Source organism: Oncorhynchus keta, unplaced genomic scaffold, assembly GCF_023373465.1.
Source record: "Oncorhynchus keta strain PuntledgeMale-10-30-2019 unplaced genomic scaffold, Oket_V2 Un_contig_2724_pilon_pilon, whole genome shotgun sequence".
Classification (NCBI taxonomy): domain Eukaryota; kingdom Metazoa; phylum Chordata; class Actinopteri; order Salmoniformes; family Salmonidae; genus Oncorhynchus; species Oncorhynchus keta.
In genome coordinates, this window is record NW_026285414.1 from 38,033 (window position 1) to 53,537 (window position 15,505).

The 15,505-nt window shown below is 42.3% G+C and overlaps 1 protein-coding gene across 1 annotated transcript; it reads left to right on the forward strand.

Moving 5' to 3' along the window:
• The first annotated feature begins 5,938 nt into the window (after positions 1–5,938).
• Positions 5,939–13,520, forward strand: LOC127922820 (reduced folate transporter-like). Its single transcript, XM_052506688.1, is given in 8 exon segments — positions 5,939–6,418; positions 8,805–9,213; positions 9,216–9,317; positions 9,350–9,577; positions 9,580–9,603; positions 10,503–10,695; positions 10,874–11,015; positions 11,130–13,520. Coding segments are annotated over 8 exon segments (1,329 nt in total). The 5' UTR covers positions 5,939–6,391; the 3' UTR covers positions 11,334–13,520.
• Positions 13,521–15,505: the final 1,985 nt, after the last annotated feature.

The window sequence follows — 15,505 nt, forward strand, 5'->3', positions numbered from 1 at the left end:
AATGGGTAAGTAAAGTCCTTCCTTCCTTATTGTTGACAGGACAATACACATTTACACTAGAAGGTGCTAGCACGCACACACACAACCATTATTATTATATTATATTATATTATTATTATTATTATTATTATTATTATTATTATTATTATTATTATTATTATTATATTACACAACCACACACACAACCACTTACACGTCAGATCTGTCAAAATGTCCTCCAATTTCCATACGGCTGCGTTTTCTGTTCCATTTGGGGCCCTGAGTTCTATAAGCCATCATCATCAGTTTTCCTCCTTACACCTGATAAAAACAGCTCATGTCAGCTCCTTGTTGTAGAACCATATGGGAGTAAATGGAACTGCCAAAACCCTGAGGCATGTACACAGCAGGTATGTTTCAGAGCTGCAGTACTATGGAAGCATAGAGCAGATACTGAACATAGATTACAACATGATACGCCTCCACTGCAAACACCTGCACACTTTAGAGTTATTATGACATTTGAACTACTCTTACGATTTCAATGAAAGTCACATTATTGAGCTGCATTTCCCACACTCGTTAAAAACATGAATCCATCCTATTGAGAGGTTGACAATGGAACAATAAGACACAGTACTGCCTGAATGGCAGGTTCTGGATCTTGAATGTCTTTGAACTCTGCTGTCCTACTGTACAGACAGAGGGTTACTGAGAAGTCAAGGATACAACGTCCGCATCCTTGTGTTCTTACTCCAAACAACAGTCGTTGGATTGTTAACAAAGACGTGTGAAGCTTGTAAGGGGAAAAATGTCAACATTTATTTGTCTCTGTTTGTTTCTAGTACAAGTAGCTATGCATCTAATAAAACAAGATGCCATGAGAATATTTGTACAATCACCACCAGTGATGTTTGAAATTAGTCAAGATGACCCCAACAAACCGGTATCACATGCAGGTCACAGTAGTTACAATGTACTGGTTCTAACTGGCTAGTAAAAGCACAGTCGTATGTATACAGAACAATATTTATTTGAGGGACTACATCAACACACTCAGCCCTCCCCTCCTAACTAGATTCAAAACAGGAAGTCAACCAGACAGCCAGCAGAGCACATCCTGTCCATCCTCAGTACCAGTCAGCATGCCTTCCTCTAAACCCTGTTTACAGAAGGGAATGCAGTGAGGCCATGGCTTTGATTCAATTTAGCAGGTAATTACACTATCTGGTAAGGCAATTATCCTGTGTGCAACATAATTCCATTTGCAGCTAATGGTGCTCCCCACAACCTCCACAGTACAGGGGACAATGCATTTCTAAGAGGGAAGTAGGGATACTGTTTTGTACCTACTGTTGGAGCATCTGTGGGCTAATTAGGTCAAAGCCTATGAAAACAACAGCCTAAAAGAACAACAAAACACGAGTCAGCCTGGTACAAACAACCACCACTGCACCCGAGCATAAATTTACTTTTTATTTTAAACTTTCAAATGAGGTGAGACTGCCATGCCCAGAGAGCAGGATACCCATGTTTCAAAGACCAAAATAGAGGTGAGAGATAATGGACCTCTTTTAGACTGAGCTTAGTCTGGGTAGATGAAATCCATGTGGCCTTGCTGGCTGATTTTAATCCCCTGCTTCTTTCTCTCCCTCCCTGCCTCCCTCTGAGCAGACTCACCAGAGCCATGGGCTACATGGAGGAACAAGGGCCAGGCAAGCAGGCGTCTTTGAACAGCAGCCAAGGAGGAAAAAGGGAAGAGAGCTTCTCAGGATCACTGGGCTGTATGCAATGCCAACTGTCTTGAATATCTATGACCTGGGATTGATTAAAACTGCAATATGGTGTAAACTTATCCAGGGTCGTAATTCATCAGACGTCGGAAATTAGAGGAAGCTAGATAAAGTCCCGTTCTGAATAGGAAAGAGTGGTGCTTACCTTGACCTGGGAGAGGGAGGGATGGATGGACAGATGAGGAGAGTCACAGGGATGGAGAGTAGAGGGTCCAGGCAGGGAAGGGGTCTGGGTAGGTCCCAATGGGGTAGTCCAGGAGAGGGAACGAGAGAGGAGTAGAGAGGAGAGGAAGGACAGGGAATAGGGAGACAGGGAGGTGAAACGTAAACGCTACTCTCTCCCTTTCTCTCTCTCACACACACACCCAAACACACACTCACACAGCCTACAGAAAGGTACTAACACAAGCAGTTACTCCCAGGATGGGAGAGAGTGTCTTACCCATCCACAGACACTCAAAAACAGAGAACAAGAGTAAGACCCGGCCCACTCTCTCCTACTGGCCCAATGAGAGGCAGCTGTAAAACTGCACAACCCAATGAGAGACGTTGAAGGCAGGGCCAATAAGTGCAATGACTCATCTGACCAATCAGAGAAATTGCCTTTGGACTCTTAGAAACCCCCTCTCTCTTAATGACAGATTTTGGAAGGTGCACTTAGCCTGTGTGAGTGATTTAAGACCCTGACCTGGGACATATTAGAGTGATTAGATTATGATGCACCTAAACCAGTGTGATAACACAATAGGCAGCATTCTTCCCTACACCACTAGCTGAGATCCAGTCAGGTGCTGTACTGCATGCTACAGTCATTCTCATGTACGGCTACCCTCTTAAAGGAGGTTATGCATGACATGTTGCATTATTTCTGAAAACAGAACACACACAGTCGTGCACACACAGACACACACACAGGAATGCATGCATACACACGTACAGAGTTGATTGTTAAAGAGGGAGGAGAGGTGGAACCTCTGATTCAGCAGTATTTCAGCCCTCTAATAAAACACAGCTGACAGGCTGTGCTGTAGAGGATGTTCCTCCTCTATACTGGACAGGAGATGGCTATAAAAGATTCATAGAAAATGGGAGGGAACGATGGGCACAGAGGGAAATATAGGCAGGGTTTACCAGCTGCGATGAAATGAGTGTGGGTCACTGTGGATAATATACAGGATATTGCCACAGTCAAAACCAAGGTAACAGGAAAATGTTGTGGAAATGATGTCCTAAGACTTATTTCCCTCTCTGTCCGATTCCTTATAACCACTGATCTGAAAGAGATGGATAGTTCCTGGTTGAAAGCACAGAATACATTCATGGGTGAAAGTGATACAGCAGAATGGCCGCCACCGTATGCATGCATGCTATCCTTTCACATCAGGGTCTGGTTCTCAAAGGAGGTGACACAGAAGGAAGAGCTTCCTCTGGGAAACAGCACCAGACGCAGACAGGTCTTGGATGGATCCAGAATTTGCAGTGAGGCCTTCCTCACAGCGATGGCTGTGATGTCCATGAAATCAAGGCACACTGTTAGACTGCCTTGGGATAACTGCATGACAACCAAATCCCCAGATATGTGTTTATGGGTTCTGTAGAGGGCACAGAAGATATCTCATGACTCTCTAAATCACATAACATTTAAAGTGCTGTGACAATGGACTGATTCTCTCCATGTAGCCTGGGCAGTTTATTTTTTTTTTTAAACCAACCACATGATAATCAAATTGGTCATGCCATACTTTGAGAACTATTTATACAAGTAGTAAATATGTTATAAATACCCTAACAAATCCCACAAAAGAACCCAGTTTGAAAAATAAGTAGGCAAATGCACAATAGGTTTTATGTGACATGCGCACTGGATAGTCAGTCACCACTCCATTGCTGTGCCCTCATTTATAGCACCAAGGTCAAACTCAGATTGCAAATGTTTGCTGAAGTTTGTTTATGATATTGCAGGCGTTTTCAAGCATATTCATACTGCTAGACGTATTCCACATGTGTATATAAAAGATCACACGTGACGCGAAAATAAAGTTGACAAACATTCGCATACGTTTTCTCCTCATACCATAACAACGTTACTTTATTCAGTTACATTGTAACGCCGACATGTAGCCTACTCTCCAAATATTTAATATGGACGTTAACACTAAGGGGATTCGTTTATCTAGCCAGGTTAACCCGATGGAGGAGTTTGTATCGGGTGAAGGTGACTGCATTCGTTTTGGAACAGGGCGGCCTGACGGGCGTGAGCCGGTTCTAAACAAACGTGAAGTAATTAAGCAATTGGAGTGATACATCGGATTAGTGATGAGTCGGATTCTGTGCAAAAAGTGATTGCGATAAAAACGCTTTATTTGCCTTCCCAATGAAAACTAGTTTGAACATACAAACATTTATTTTTATGGAAAAGAGATGTTGTATGTTTCGGGACGATTGGCCGAGGGGGGCAGATTGCTGTTTGATTTGAGACGGGCGCTCCTCCTTCCCTCCCCGCTTTCCCCCGATGACATGATGCGCCATTGCTTGGTTCAACCCGGACCAGGAAAATAGAACTCCCTGATTTCACAGCGCGCGACAGTGAGGTCCAATGATTATCGATGGGGCAATGTTCAGTTGCGTGCTCAGTAGAATGCTCTATGTTTTGTGTAGGGTGTTTGTCTTTATTCATTAAATGTTCATGTGATATTATGTCCTAATATATTGGAATACAGTATGTAGCCTATTTGCCATTGATATTGAAACTAGTGAGTGTTGAGTGTTATACTAATGTTAATTGATTAAATACATATTAAGGTGCATTTAGGAGTATCTCCGTTCAACCGATAGAAACTACAGCCCCCATAGTTCCTTGCAAAATCTCACAGACTCAGTTGCTCTGAAATGCATTAAACTGGACAACAGCGCGCATACGAGTTCAGTCGGGGAAGAATTTAGAGAGGTAGGTTTTACCTACTTTCCTCGTCAATGTATAAAGTTGTATGTACATTGTTTAAAACTCAATTATGTGTCAACTTCAGCTAGCTAACAAGTTCACCAATGTTCCCTGCAAAATATAATATTAACTCGCATGATGTAGCTAATATTAGCTAGATAATGTCAGCTACTGTAGACAGTTAACGTTAGCTAAATTGTCTAGGCTAGTTGATGGTAGCTGTAGCGAGCTCTCTGACATTGTTCACTAGCAAAGGGTTTATCAAAATAAGCTCAGCTACCTCTTCCAGACAAGCTTAGCTACCTTTAACTAACGTTAGGTATTCCAGACTGGAATCTGGTTAGCTAACGTAACTAGTTAGCTAACATTGAATATGGATCGTGCCAGCCGTGCGTGCAGAACTTGCACCCCTGTTTTAGTGAATACTTTTAAAAGTAACTATGTCTGGTCTCACATGCATTGCATTACGTGCATTGCAATTACAAAGCTATTTAACTATGGTAAACTGAAATGCAATAGCTGGTCAAGAGGTAGACGTTACAAAAGTCGTTCGTTGTGAATCTATTTTTGGAGTGTGTGTCAACCCCAAGTTAGTAAATCAGTCCAACAGAGAACAACAAAATTATAATACACTGACTGCACCCAAATAATACTCGTGACCTGACAGCTCAGATCTGTTTGGGTTGTTGTGTACCATGGTTATAATACGTGTGATTTGATGTCCCTGGAAAGGGGCGGCAGCGTAGCCTAGTGGTTAGAGCGTTGGACTAGTAAGCCGAGCGTTGGACTAGTAACCGGAAGGTTGCAAGTTCAAATCCCCGAGCTGACAAGGTGACAAAATCTGTCGTTCTGCCCCTGAACAGGCAGTTAACCCACTGGGCCATCATTGAAAATAAGAATTTGTTCTTAACTGGCTTGCCTGGTTAAATAAAGGTAAAATAAAAAACAGCTTTGTACATAGGGAGTTAGGTTAAGCACCATCCCACAAATTAATTAAGAATATAGCATAAACAAACTTTGAATGACTATTTGCAAACATTCTTGTATTTTTCAGGTTCGCAATGACCAATCATTGTTAATCCATGGAATGGAGCAAAGGTTGACATTATCTCATGCGCAGCACGTTGTGCATGTGGACATGCTGTATTATTGGTATGAAAATAGCTGCAGGTAGGACTTTACGCCATGTTCGTCATTGTGAAGGTTTCCCTCTCACCCCTCTGTAATGTGTAACACTGGATCCTCTGTGGAAGGGAATAGTTCTAACAGGAATCTCTACTTGCTTAGAACATCTGAATTGGTGGTTTAGGCCATACTCTCTGGTTTCTATGAAAATTCCTATAGCAAGCCTCTTCACTATAGCAATACCACTTAGTCATTTGATACAGTCAGAGGTAGACTTGGGACCCCAGTGTCCACTGTCAGGCCTCTACCATGGTGAACAAAGACGCTATGGTGAGTGGGGACAGGGCTGTGGAGGAAGAGGCTGAACTTGACCTGAAGGAGACCTCCCCTGGAGAGCCTGACCCTGAGATGGCTCTTCCCCACCTGAGGACCCCTCAGACGGCCAGACCAAGACCGCACGGACCTGGGAGTTGTCGGTGGTGTTCCTGTGTTTCTATGGGTTTATGGTGCAGCTGAAGCCTGGGAGCCCTTTATAACACCAAACCTGCTCAGCATGGAGAAGAACTTCACCAGGGAACAGGTCAGTGATGCAGTCATCCCCCTATAACAGATTGGAATGTTGGTGTGGTGTGTTTTGCATGAGTGTGTAGTGTGTGTGCAACTATTCGTGTGTCTGTCTTAAGTTAACCACCGTTTTTAAGGGTGGGTAGATGTGTAGGAGTTAGGGCTGCACGATGAGGGCAAATAATCGAGTTGAGAAATGTTTTTTTCTTGCCAAATGTTGCGATTTGATGTTAAAGATCAAAATACTTGGGTGAACTGTTGGAATCCTAGAAATGGATTAACTTATATTACAAAGTAGGGCTGGGAAATTGCCAGGGACCTCACAATACAATATTATCACTAGCAGAATAGCATGCGAACTTACAGTGAATCTCAACAGCAAGGGACACTGCTCACCATGTCTGGGGGGGAAGCAGCCGCAGAGGAGAAAAATGGTGGAAACTATTAAAAGCCCATTACACGAAATAAAATATTGCATGCAATATGGATCTCTTGTGATATGGATATTGCACGTCAATATTTTGATTAAGATGTGAATTAAATCATTTTGGAGCACTATTTTTATTTTTTTTTTTTTTATTTAATTTATTTAACCAGGTAGGCTAGTTGAGAACAAGTTCTCATTTTGCAACTGCGACCTGGCCAAGATAAAGCCAAAGTGTGAACAGACAACACAGAGTTACACATGGAGTAAACAATTAGCAAGTCAATAACACAGTAGAAAAAATGGGCAGTCTATATACAAGTGTGCAAAAGGCATGAGGAGGTAGGCGAATAATACAATTTTGCAGATTAACACTGGAGTGATAAATGATCAGATGGGCATGTACAGGTAGAGATATTGGTGTGCAAAGAGCAGAAAAGTAAATAAATAAAAACAGTATAAAAACAGTATGGGAATGAGGTAGGCGAAAATATGAGCTATTTACCTATAGACTATGTACAACTGCAGCGATGGTTAGCTGCTCGGATATGATGTTTGAAGTTGGTGAGGGAGATAAAATTCTCCAACTTGGATTTTTTGCAATTCGTTCCAGTCACAGGCTGCAGAGTACTGGAACGAAAGGCGGCCAAATGAGGTGTTGGCTTTAGGGATGATCAGTGAGATACACCTGCTGGAGCGCGTGCTACGGATGGGTGTTGCCATCGTGACCAGTGAACTGAGATAAGGCGGAGCTTATATCTCTTAGCGATATGGACTTGCAAATGACCTGGAGCAGTGGGTCTCTTGCGAATATGTAGTGAGGGCCAGCCGATATGGATCTCTTGCGAGTGGTGGGTAGTATAAGGTGCTTTAGTGACAAAAGATCTCGGATGGCACTGTGATAGACTGCATCAGTTTGCTGAGTAGAGTGTTGGAAGCCATTTTGTAGATGACTCGCGGATAGTCGGATCGGTAGGATATCAGTTTTACTAGGGTAAGCTATGGCAGCGTGAGTTAGTATTTTGTTGCGGAATAGAAAGCCGACTCTGATTTGATTTAGTAGGAAGGATCGAGAAACTTATCTTCACTCTTGCTTAGTAAACAAATATTTGTTAGTCGTGTCAACTATTGCTATCGGTCTTCTACTGAATAAAAAAACATTTTTCTTATTTAACCTTTATTTAACTGACTTGCCTAGTTAAATAAGGTTAAATGTACAAAGAAAATGATATATATATTTAAAGGGCAGGGCATGTCAGTTCAACCTGAGGCCCAATTGATTTTGAGGGATATGAAAGACAATGTCCTGCGCTGGAGGCTATAGCCTTGTATGACAAGTAGAACGACAACCCTGATATAAGCTATATCAGCTGACACGTGTTCCATCTGAATTTATACTAGGAGCTTAAACTACAACCGCTCAATCCTAAAATAATTGAACCAGTGTTCCTTAGTCATGGAACCCACTGGACTGTAATAAGGCTATCACAGTGTGAGTGCAGTAACCCCTCCTCAGTATGGTCAGAGTTCACATTCCTACAAATTAGGGCAGTCTCTTTTTCTGATTGGTTACTGTAGGCTTGTCTGGCTCAGTATCAACTCATGAACCTAATGGCCTGAAGTCTGCAGACTCATTGGAAGGTGTCCTTGCCTACAATGTAGCATTAGTTCAAATGAAGGGGATCAGTGAAGGTTTTTGCTCCCCTCATTTCCTGTAGACGGGGATTAACGTTGTTGCGTTGGCAAAGGTGTCAGCACAGCGACAAGGTTATTCTGAACAGCATATGAGGTATGTGCATTTGTCAGTGTTCGAGGACTCTCAGGAAACTAGCCTAAATATGCAATTTGAGAACACCTGCCGGCACATTTATAGAGCCTTCAGCTACAACAACTTTTTACAAGGAGAATTGGATTCCACGGAGTCCTCTGTCTCTTCTATGTGGTCTCCCCTCTTATACCCGCCATTCTCTTCCTCCAGGTGACCAATGAGATCAACCCGATCCTGTCCTACTCCTACATGGCGGTGCTGGTGCCAGTCTTCCTCCTGACAGACGTCTTGCGTTACAAGCCCGTCCTGGTCCTCTCCAGTCTCAGCCATGTGGCCATCTGGCTCCTCCTCCTCCTGGGCTCCTCCCTCTTAGAGATGCAGTTCATGGAGTTCTTCTACGGCATCACCATGGCAGCACGCGTGGCTTACTCCTCCTATATCTTCTCCCTGGTCACCCCAGAGCTCTACCAACGTGTGGCCAGCTACTCGCGCTCTTGTGTCCTCATGGGGGTGTTTGCCAGTTCGGTGCTGGGCCAGGTGCTGATATCTGTGGGAAGGCTCTCCTTCGCCACGCTCAGTGCTGTCTCCTTGGCCTTGGTGTCCTTCGGCCTGGTGCTCTCCGCTGCCTGCCCTGGCCCAAAAGGTCCTTGTTCTTCAACAGGGCCCACCATGCTGCCCAGAGGAACCTCCAGGAGCAGGCTGCCGCACAGTCGGAGCTGGCCAGGATGAAGCAGGGGGCGAGCGGGCTTGGGTTCAGGTGACACCCTCCCTGGCCCCTCTCAGCTCTGGTTCCTCCTGGAGGGACTCTGTGTTTATTCAGATGCTGAAGGAGCTGAGGAACGTGCCGCGGAGACCCAGCCTGAGACTGTGGAGCCTGTGGTGGGTGTTCAACTCCGCTGGCTACTACCTGGTGCTGTTGTACATCCATGTCCTGTGGAACAAGGTGTACCCCGCCACGGAGAACAAACACGTCTACAACGGAGGGTGGAGGCTGTCTCCACACTACTGGGTGAGGGATCCATTTCCCTAGGTTTTAGTCTGGGTACAAAGGCCCTCCAAAGCCAGGTATACAAGTGTTTTAATGACCAATATGTAGCATTCACCTGGGTCTTTACTGTCTGACAGGGTTGGAGCCTGTGTTCTCAAGTCAATGATTCCTACAAAATATTAACACCCCTACAGCAGTTGGCAGAGGTAGTAGTGAGAGCACCATGGTAACATGCTTCAAGGTACATATTTTCTCAGTCAATGTCAGGTCAATAAGTTTGTCTTAGACCAGGGTTTCCCATCTCAGTTCTCAGTACCCCCAACACACGTTGTTGTAGCCCCAGGCTAACTCGCCTGATTCAATAGTTGACAAGTAGAATCAGGTGTGCTTGTCTGGGGCCACAACAAAAATGTGCACTGTTGGGGGACTGGAGTTGGGAAACACTGTTTTAGACTGACCCCTCTCCAATGATTTAATTATGACTGAAATTACATGACCTAAACAGCTGACAAGGACAGGAGACATACAAAGCCCATCAATCTAGGAAGAGGAATTCCCATGAAGCAGAATGTGGTGAGACAACAGAAGACTAACAGTCACTTTCTGTTGAAAGGTGGTGGAAGATGACAATGTTTTAGATGTTGATCACACGGCGAGATGACGTCAGACAATGTGCTGCTCCCCATAGTCATTTAGTAGAAGTATTTTATTGATGCATGATAATAACATAAAGGTTTACTGAACCAGCAATCCCCTCTGTTTGCCTTGATATGATAATGTCAAACTGTGACCCTGAGTCACACACACACACACACAGCATTTATTAAATGAAGTTCCCCCAAGCCTTAATCACCTACTCAGTCATTAATTTAGTCAGCTTATCTTCTTCGGCTAACTCCACCTCGTTAACTCTGTCCCAGGTGCGATCACGTCGTTTGCAGCGGGCTTCGTGAAGATCCGCTGGAACGTGTGGTCTGAGCTGGTGATCGGCGTCATCACGGCTCTACAGGCTGGCCTGCTGCTCCTCATGGGGACCACCAGCAACATCTGGGTCTGCTATGTGGCCTACTCCCTCTTCAAGGGTTTCTACCAGTTCCTCGTGCCCATCGCCATGTACGTTTCCTTAGATCTACTTTTATTTAACGTTGTTGTATACATATAATGGGATTTTGGGGATTTTCATGTTCAGACGTGTACAGTGTATGAATGCATTGTCAAATAGAACTGTCACGTCTTTCTTACTTTAGGCTGTACATTTCATTTGCTGACTATCCTGTTGTGGTGTTTGTAGTTTCCAGATCGCCTCCTCGCTCACCAAGGAGCTGTGTGCCCTGGTGTTTGGGGTCAACACTTTCCTGGCGACCGTTCTGAAGTCCATCATCACCCTCATCGTCTCTGACAAGAAGGGTCTGGGACTAAACGTGCACTCCCAGGTCAGTCACACACACTCTGATTACAACCACGCTCAGACAACTTCCTGCAAGATGACGTCACCCATATGGGAACACCATATGTTTTCTAATGAGTGCTGTTCTGTTCTCCAATAGTTCCTGGTCTACTTCTTCTACTTTGCCTTGCTGACGGTTATCTACCTGGGCTGTGCTGCCTGGGTCATCATTCGCCACTACAGGAACCAATCGGCAGGAGGTGGAGGGGACACCGACCAGGCCACGCCCACTGAACTATGTCCCGTACCATCAAACCCCTCGGAGGCGGAACCTCTGTCCAATGGGAACAACGTGAAGGTCTGAAAGGGATATTCCGGAATGTTGGCAGTGAAGCCCTTTATCTACTTCCCCAGAGTCAGATTAACTCGTGGAGACCATTTTTATGTATCTGCATGCCAAATTTCTAACTACCGTTAGCGTAATGACGGGAAGTCTATCGGAACAGCTAGCATGCAAGTTGTTCATGTAGACTTCCTGTCATTGCGCTAGCTAACGCTAGTTGTCATTGGATCGCGAAACTACCTCTAACTTCCTTCATACTGGATGCAGAGACATACAAATGGTATCCATGAGTTCATCTGACTGTGTGGAAGTTGATAAAGGGTCTCCTTGCCAAAATCCTCAACTATCCCTTGAACATTGTGTCATCTTTACATCAACACCTAAACCCCCTACACTGACTTTGAGTGGTCTAAACGGTCTGGGAATCTCTCGCTACGGTTTCCACACGACTGCACAAGGACAGATGAGACTTAGAGGTGAGTCGAGACCTCATGACACTTCGTTGGATGTGTTGGGGGAGTGTAGTTTACCAGTATTAGTGAACAGTCACTGTTCTCAGCCCTTAGTGCCTTATCCGTTATATCCAACGTGTATTCAGTTCACCAAAAGGGTGTTATTATGGAATACATTTTTTTTCTCAATGTTTTTAAAGAATTACAGGCAGGGCCCACCTACATTACTACAAGATAATAAAAAGCTCACTCGATCGAGCCTAATGGTCTTGTAAGCAGCGGTGGAAAAAGTACCAACTTGTCATACTTGATTAAAAGTAAAGATGCCTTCATAGAAATGACTCAAGTAAAAGTCTAAAAGTATTTGGTTTTAAATAAACTTAAGTAGTATAAAGTAAGAGTATAAATGATTTCAAATGACTTATTAAGCAAACCAGTTGGCACAATTGCATGTTTTCTTCATCAGTAGCCAGGGGGACACTCTAACACTGAGACATCATTTGTGTTTAGTGAGTCCGCCAGATCAGAGGCAGTAGGGATGACCAGGGTTGTTTTCTTGATAAGTGTGTGAATTTGACCGTTGTTCTGTCCTGCTAAGCATTCAAACTGTAACGAGTACTTTTGGGTGTCAGGGAAAATGTATGGAGTAAAATGTACATGATTTTCTTTAGGAATGTAGTGGCGTAAAATTTGTCAAAAATATAAATAGTAAAGTACAGATACTTCTTAAGTAGTACTTAACTATTTTTAAGTACTTTACACCACTGCTTGTAAGTAGCAATACATGACATTGTATGTGGTACAAATCACATTGTGGGAGCACCTCTAAGAGAATGAATTAGGCTGTTTGGGAAGGTTTGCATCCTAAGCAACCTGCCTCAACATTGTTTCGAAGTACAATAGACCAGCATATAGCTACTGTAGTAGGTACATTTAAGGAATTTTCTTTTTCGGCGTTAGATCAATCCCTACTTCTCACTCAAACAGTGTTTTGTTTTTAATAGTCAGAGTTTGGGCCTCGTTGTCAGCCTAATGTTCTCAGAGAGACTGTTGACATGTACTATGTAGTGGCTGCTTTTCTCTTCTCATCCCAGAAACATCCCAAATGGTGTTATCCACGGGGGGATGTTCAGAGTTTTCCAAATACAGGGTAATCATATGTTCCCTGATGTTAAAGCATGTTTGTTTTCGTAACTCTGACTGAGAAAATAATCATCTCAATTAGAGGGGACCAATAGGAAGTGATCTACAGAAACAGTCTAACGAATTCTACTGGACTACTTCTTCTACTGATGGAACAGTAGCCTGTTATATTCAGCTAATGATTCACTGTTTTTCGATCATTAGGAATTCTCGACAATTGCTGCAATTGTATTGATTAGCGAAAACCATATTTTTGAATCTGTGTGTCTATTGTTAGATGTACAGAAGTCCTCCAGTGAGAGAGGTGTGCCTCACAGGACCATGATTACTATGTGATCACATTAGCATTGCTTTAGATTAAGTAGACACGTGACAGGATGCGTTTTTGGGCTGCTGAATCTTCCTAAAGATTTTATTTGAAGAGTGAAAAGATTTTCTAAATGAAGCCCTTTGTGTGTATGTTCACTACACTCCCATTGTCTTAGGTTTAATCAGCGATTGCTTGTGAACAAAGCAGATGCCAATTGTTTTAGGGCTTTCAAACTAACCATATCAGTGGACTTTTATTTTTTAAATTTCACCTTTATTTAACCAGGTAGGCCAGTTGAGAACAAGTTATTTAACCAGTGAGTAATTCAATGCACCTTGTTCAGGAAGTGTTTTAAGTTATGTTTTTTACGGGAGGTGGGGTAAGTTAAGCCATTTTTACGTTCAGCATCACTTACGTTCAAGGTATCTACTTTGTAGTTTATCCCTGGAAATAATCCAAATATATTTTTGAAAACATAGGTTGTTGGCCAGGCCCTGTTACCTCATATCCCAGAAATCAATGCCTTGCATTAGAAATGCTACTGAATGAAAAAACACCTTTTAAAAATTTATCTATCTTTATTTGCCATTGGTTCATACTTTTACCCTTTTTAACACAGGCAAACACTTTGTACATTTAGATTATATTAGCACACACCACATACAATAATGCACTTGCATTATGCTGATGAAAAATAATCTTAAAATGCAAACATTTGGATTATATTAGATACACAGATACAATGAAATTTCATGCTATATAGAATAATTAATGATCTACTTTGCTTTAGATAAAATCATTATATAACAGAAAATATTTGACTTGCTGAAAATCTTTTTTTTTTACTTAACTTTTTCCAAATGGTTTCTTCCTTCAGACTCCATGAAATGATGACCTCTTCCTAGATATTTGTTCAAATTATAACATTTTGTGTATAGTTTCCTAGAAACAAGGGTGGCTCAATTTACCTCTTTGGCTCAACTTACCCTACTCTCCCCTATTTTTGTTGAAATGTTTTCATGCAGATTTGTCTTTTCTCCCCCAGCAGTGCTAATCATACGTTCATTGTCATCTTTTCTAATAGGAAGCCCACGTGAATGTGAATGTGTAAACTGGAGTATAGTTGTTATGAACTACTGCAAATGAGTTTTGAGGATTTAGCAATGAGCTGGCAGACATTTATTCTGCATGTTATTTTGGAATGAGCTATTTTGTATTGTTTTGATGCAGGGGTTCTCAAATGTTTTTGCTTCGTGACCCACCAATTGAGCTGTCTTTTGAGTCTCCACCCACCATAAGGGTTAAGTGGTAAAAAAAAAACACACACAGACCAAAGCATAAATATGATCTTGGCAATGGACACAATATTTTGCTGTTTCAAAGCTAATCCCCTGCAATTTCACATCCTGCCATGGAGCTGAAATAAAACATTTGCAATTTTAAAACCCTTTTCCTGCAATTCTATGCATTTTGCCATGGAGCTGAGATTTTGTTTGCTTTTAAGCAAATTTCATACAATTCTATGCATTTTGACATGGCTGGTGTTTTTATGCACAAACATAACATCAGTGGGGGCCTGATTGTCTAGCTTTTATTTTGTTGATTGTAAATTCTCAAAGATTATAGGCTATTATTGAAAAATATATAGGTCCGTTCTCTTTTCTGCATCCCATCCCAGTTTGGGAACTACTGTTTTAATGGAACAATTTATTTATCTGTGTGCGTAAGAGTAAAATGGTGTTTTCTTAAATGTTTGTCACTGAGGAAATAAAATGCAAAATGAAGTTGAAAAATGTAAATATCTTTTAGGCCTATATGTTTATTCTTTGGAATCTGACAACTCGAGGAACTCATATCTGGTGTACCCTTTACATTCTGAACGTGTTTATACCATACTCAAAGTACGCCCATAAATGCAGATTATACCTACCCATTTTTTAAAATGGAAGTTTCCTTCAATTGAATTGCTGTGCATAGGAAGTGGTTTGCTGAATTCCCCTCCCCTTGAGTAATCTTAGGACCATCTTACTACAAAACTGAGAAATCATGTCAGAATATAGACTATAGTAGTTGAGTGTCTATTAATTACATGTAGGGTGGATAAAAGATGTGTGTGTGAACAATACAAGCATATAACTTGAACTACAATTGCACTATTCTCTGAACTTTGCACTATTCTCGAATTGATTTAAAAGGTCATATCTCAAGGTAGGTTTCAGCCCATAGTGATGAGGTTGTAGAGTATACAATGATTTTTACATGGTCATATGGCCTCATAAACAAAGGTA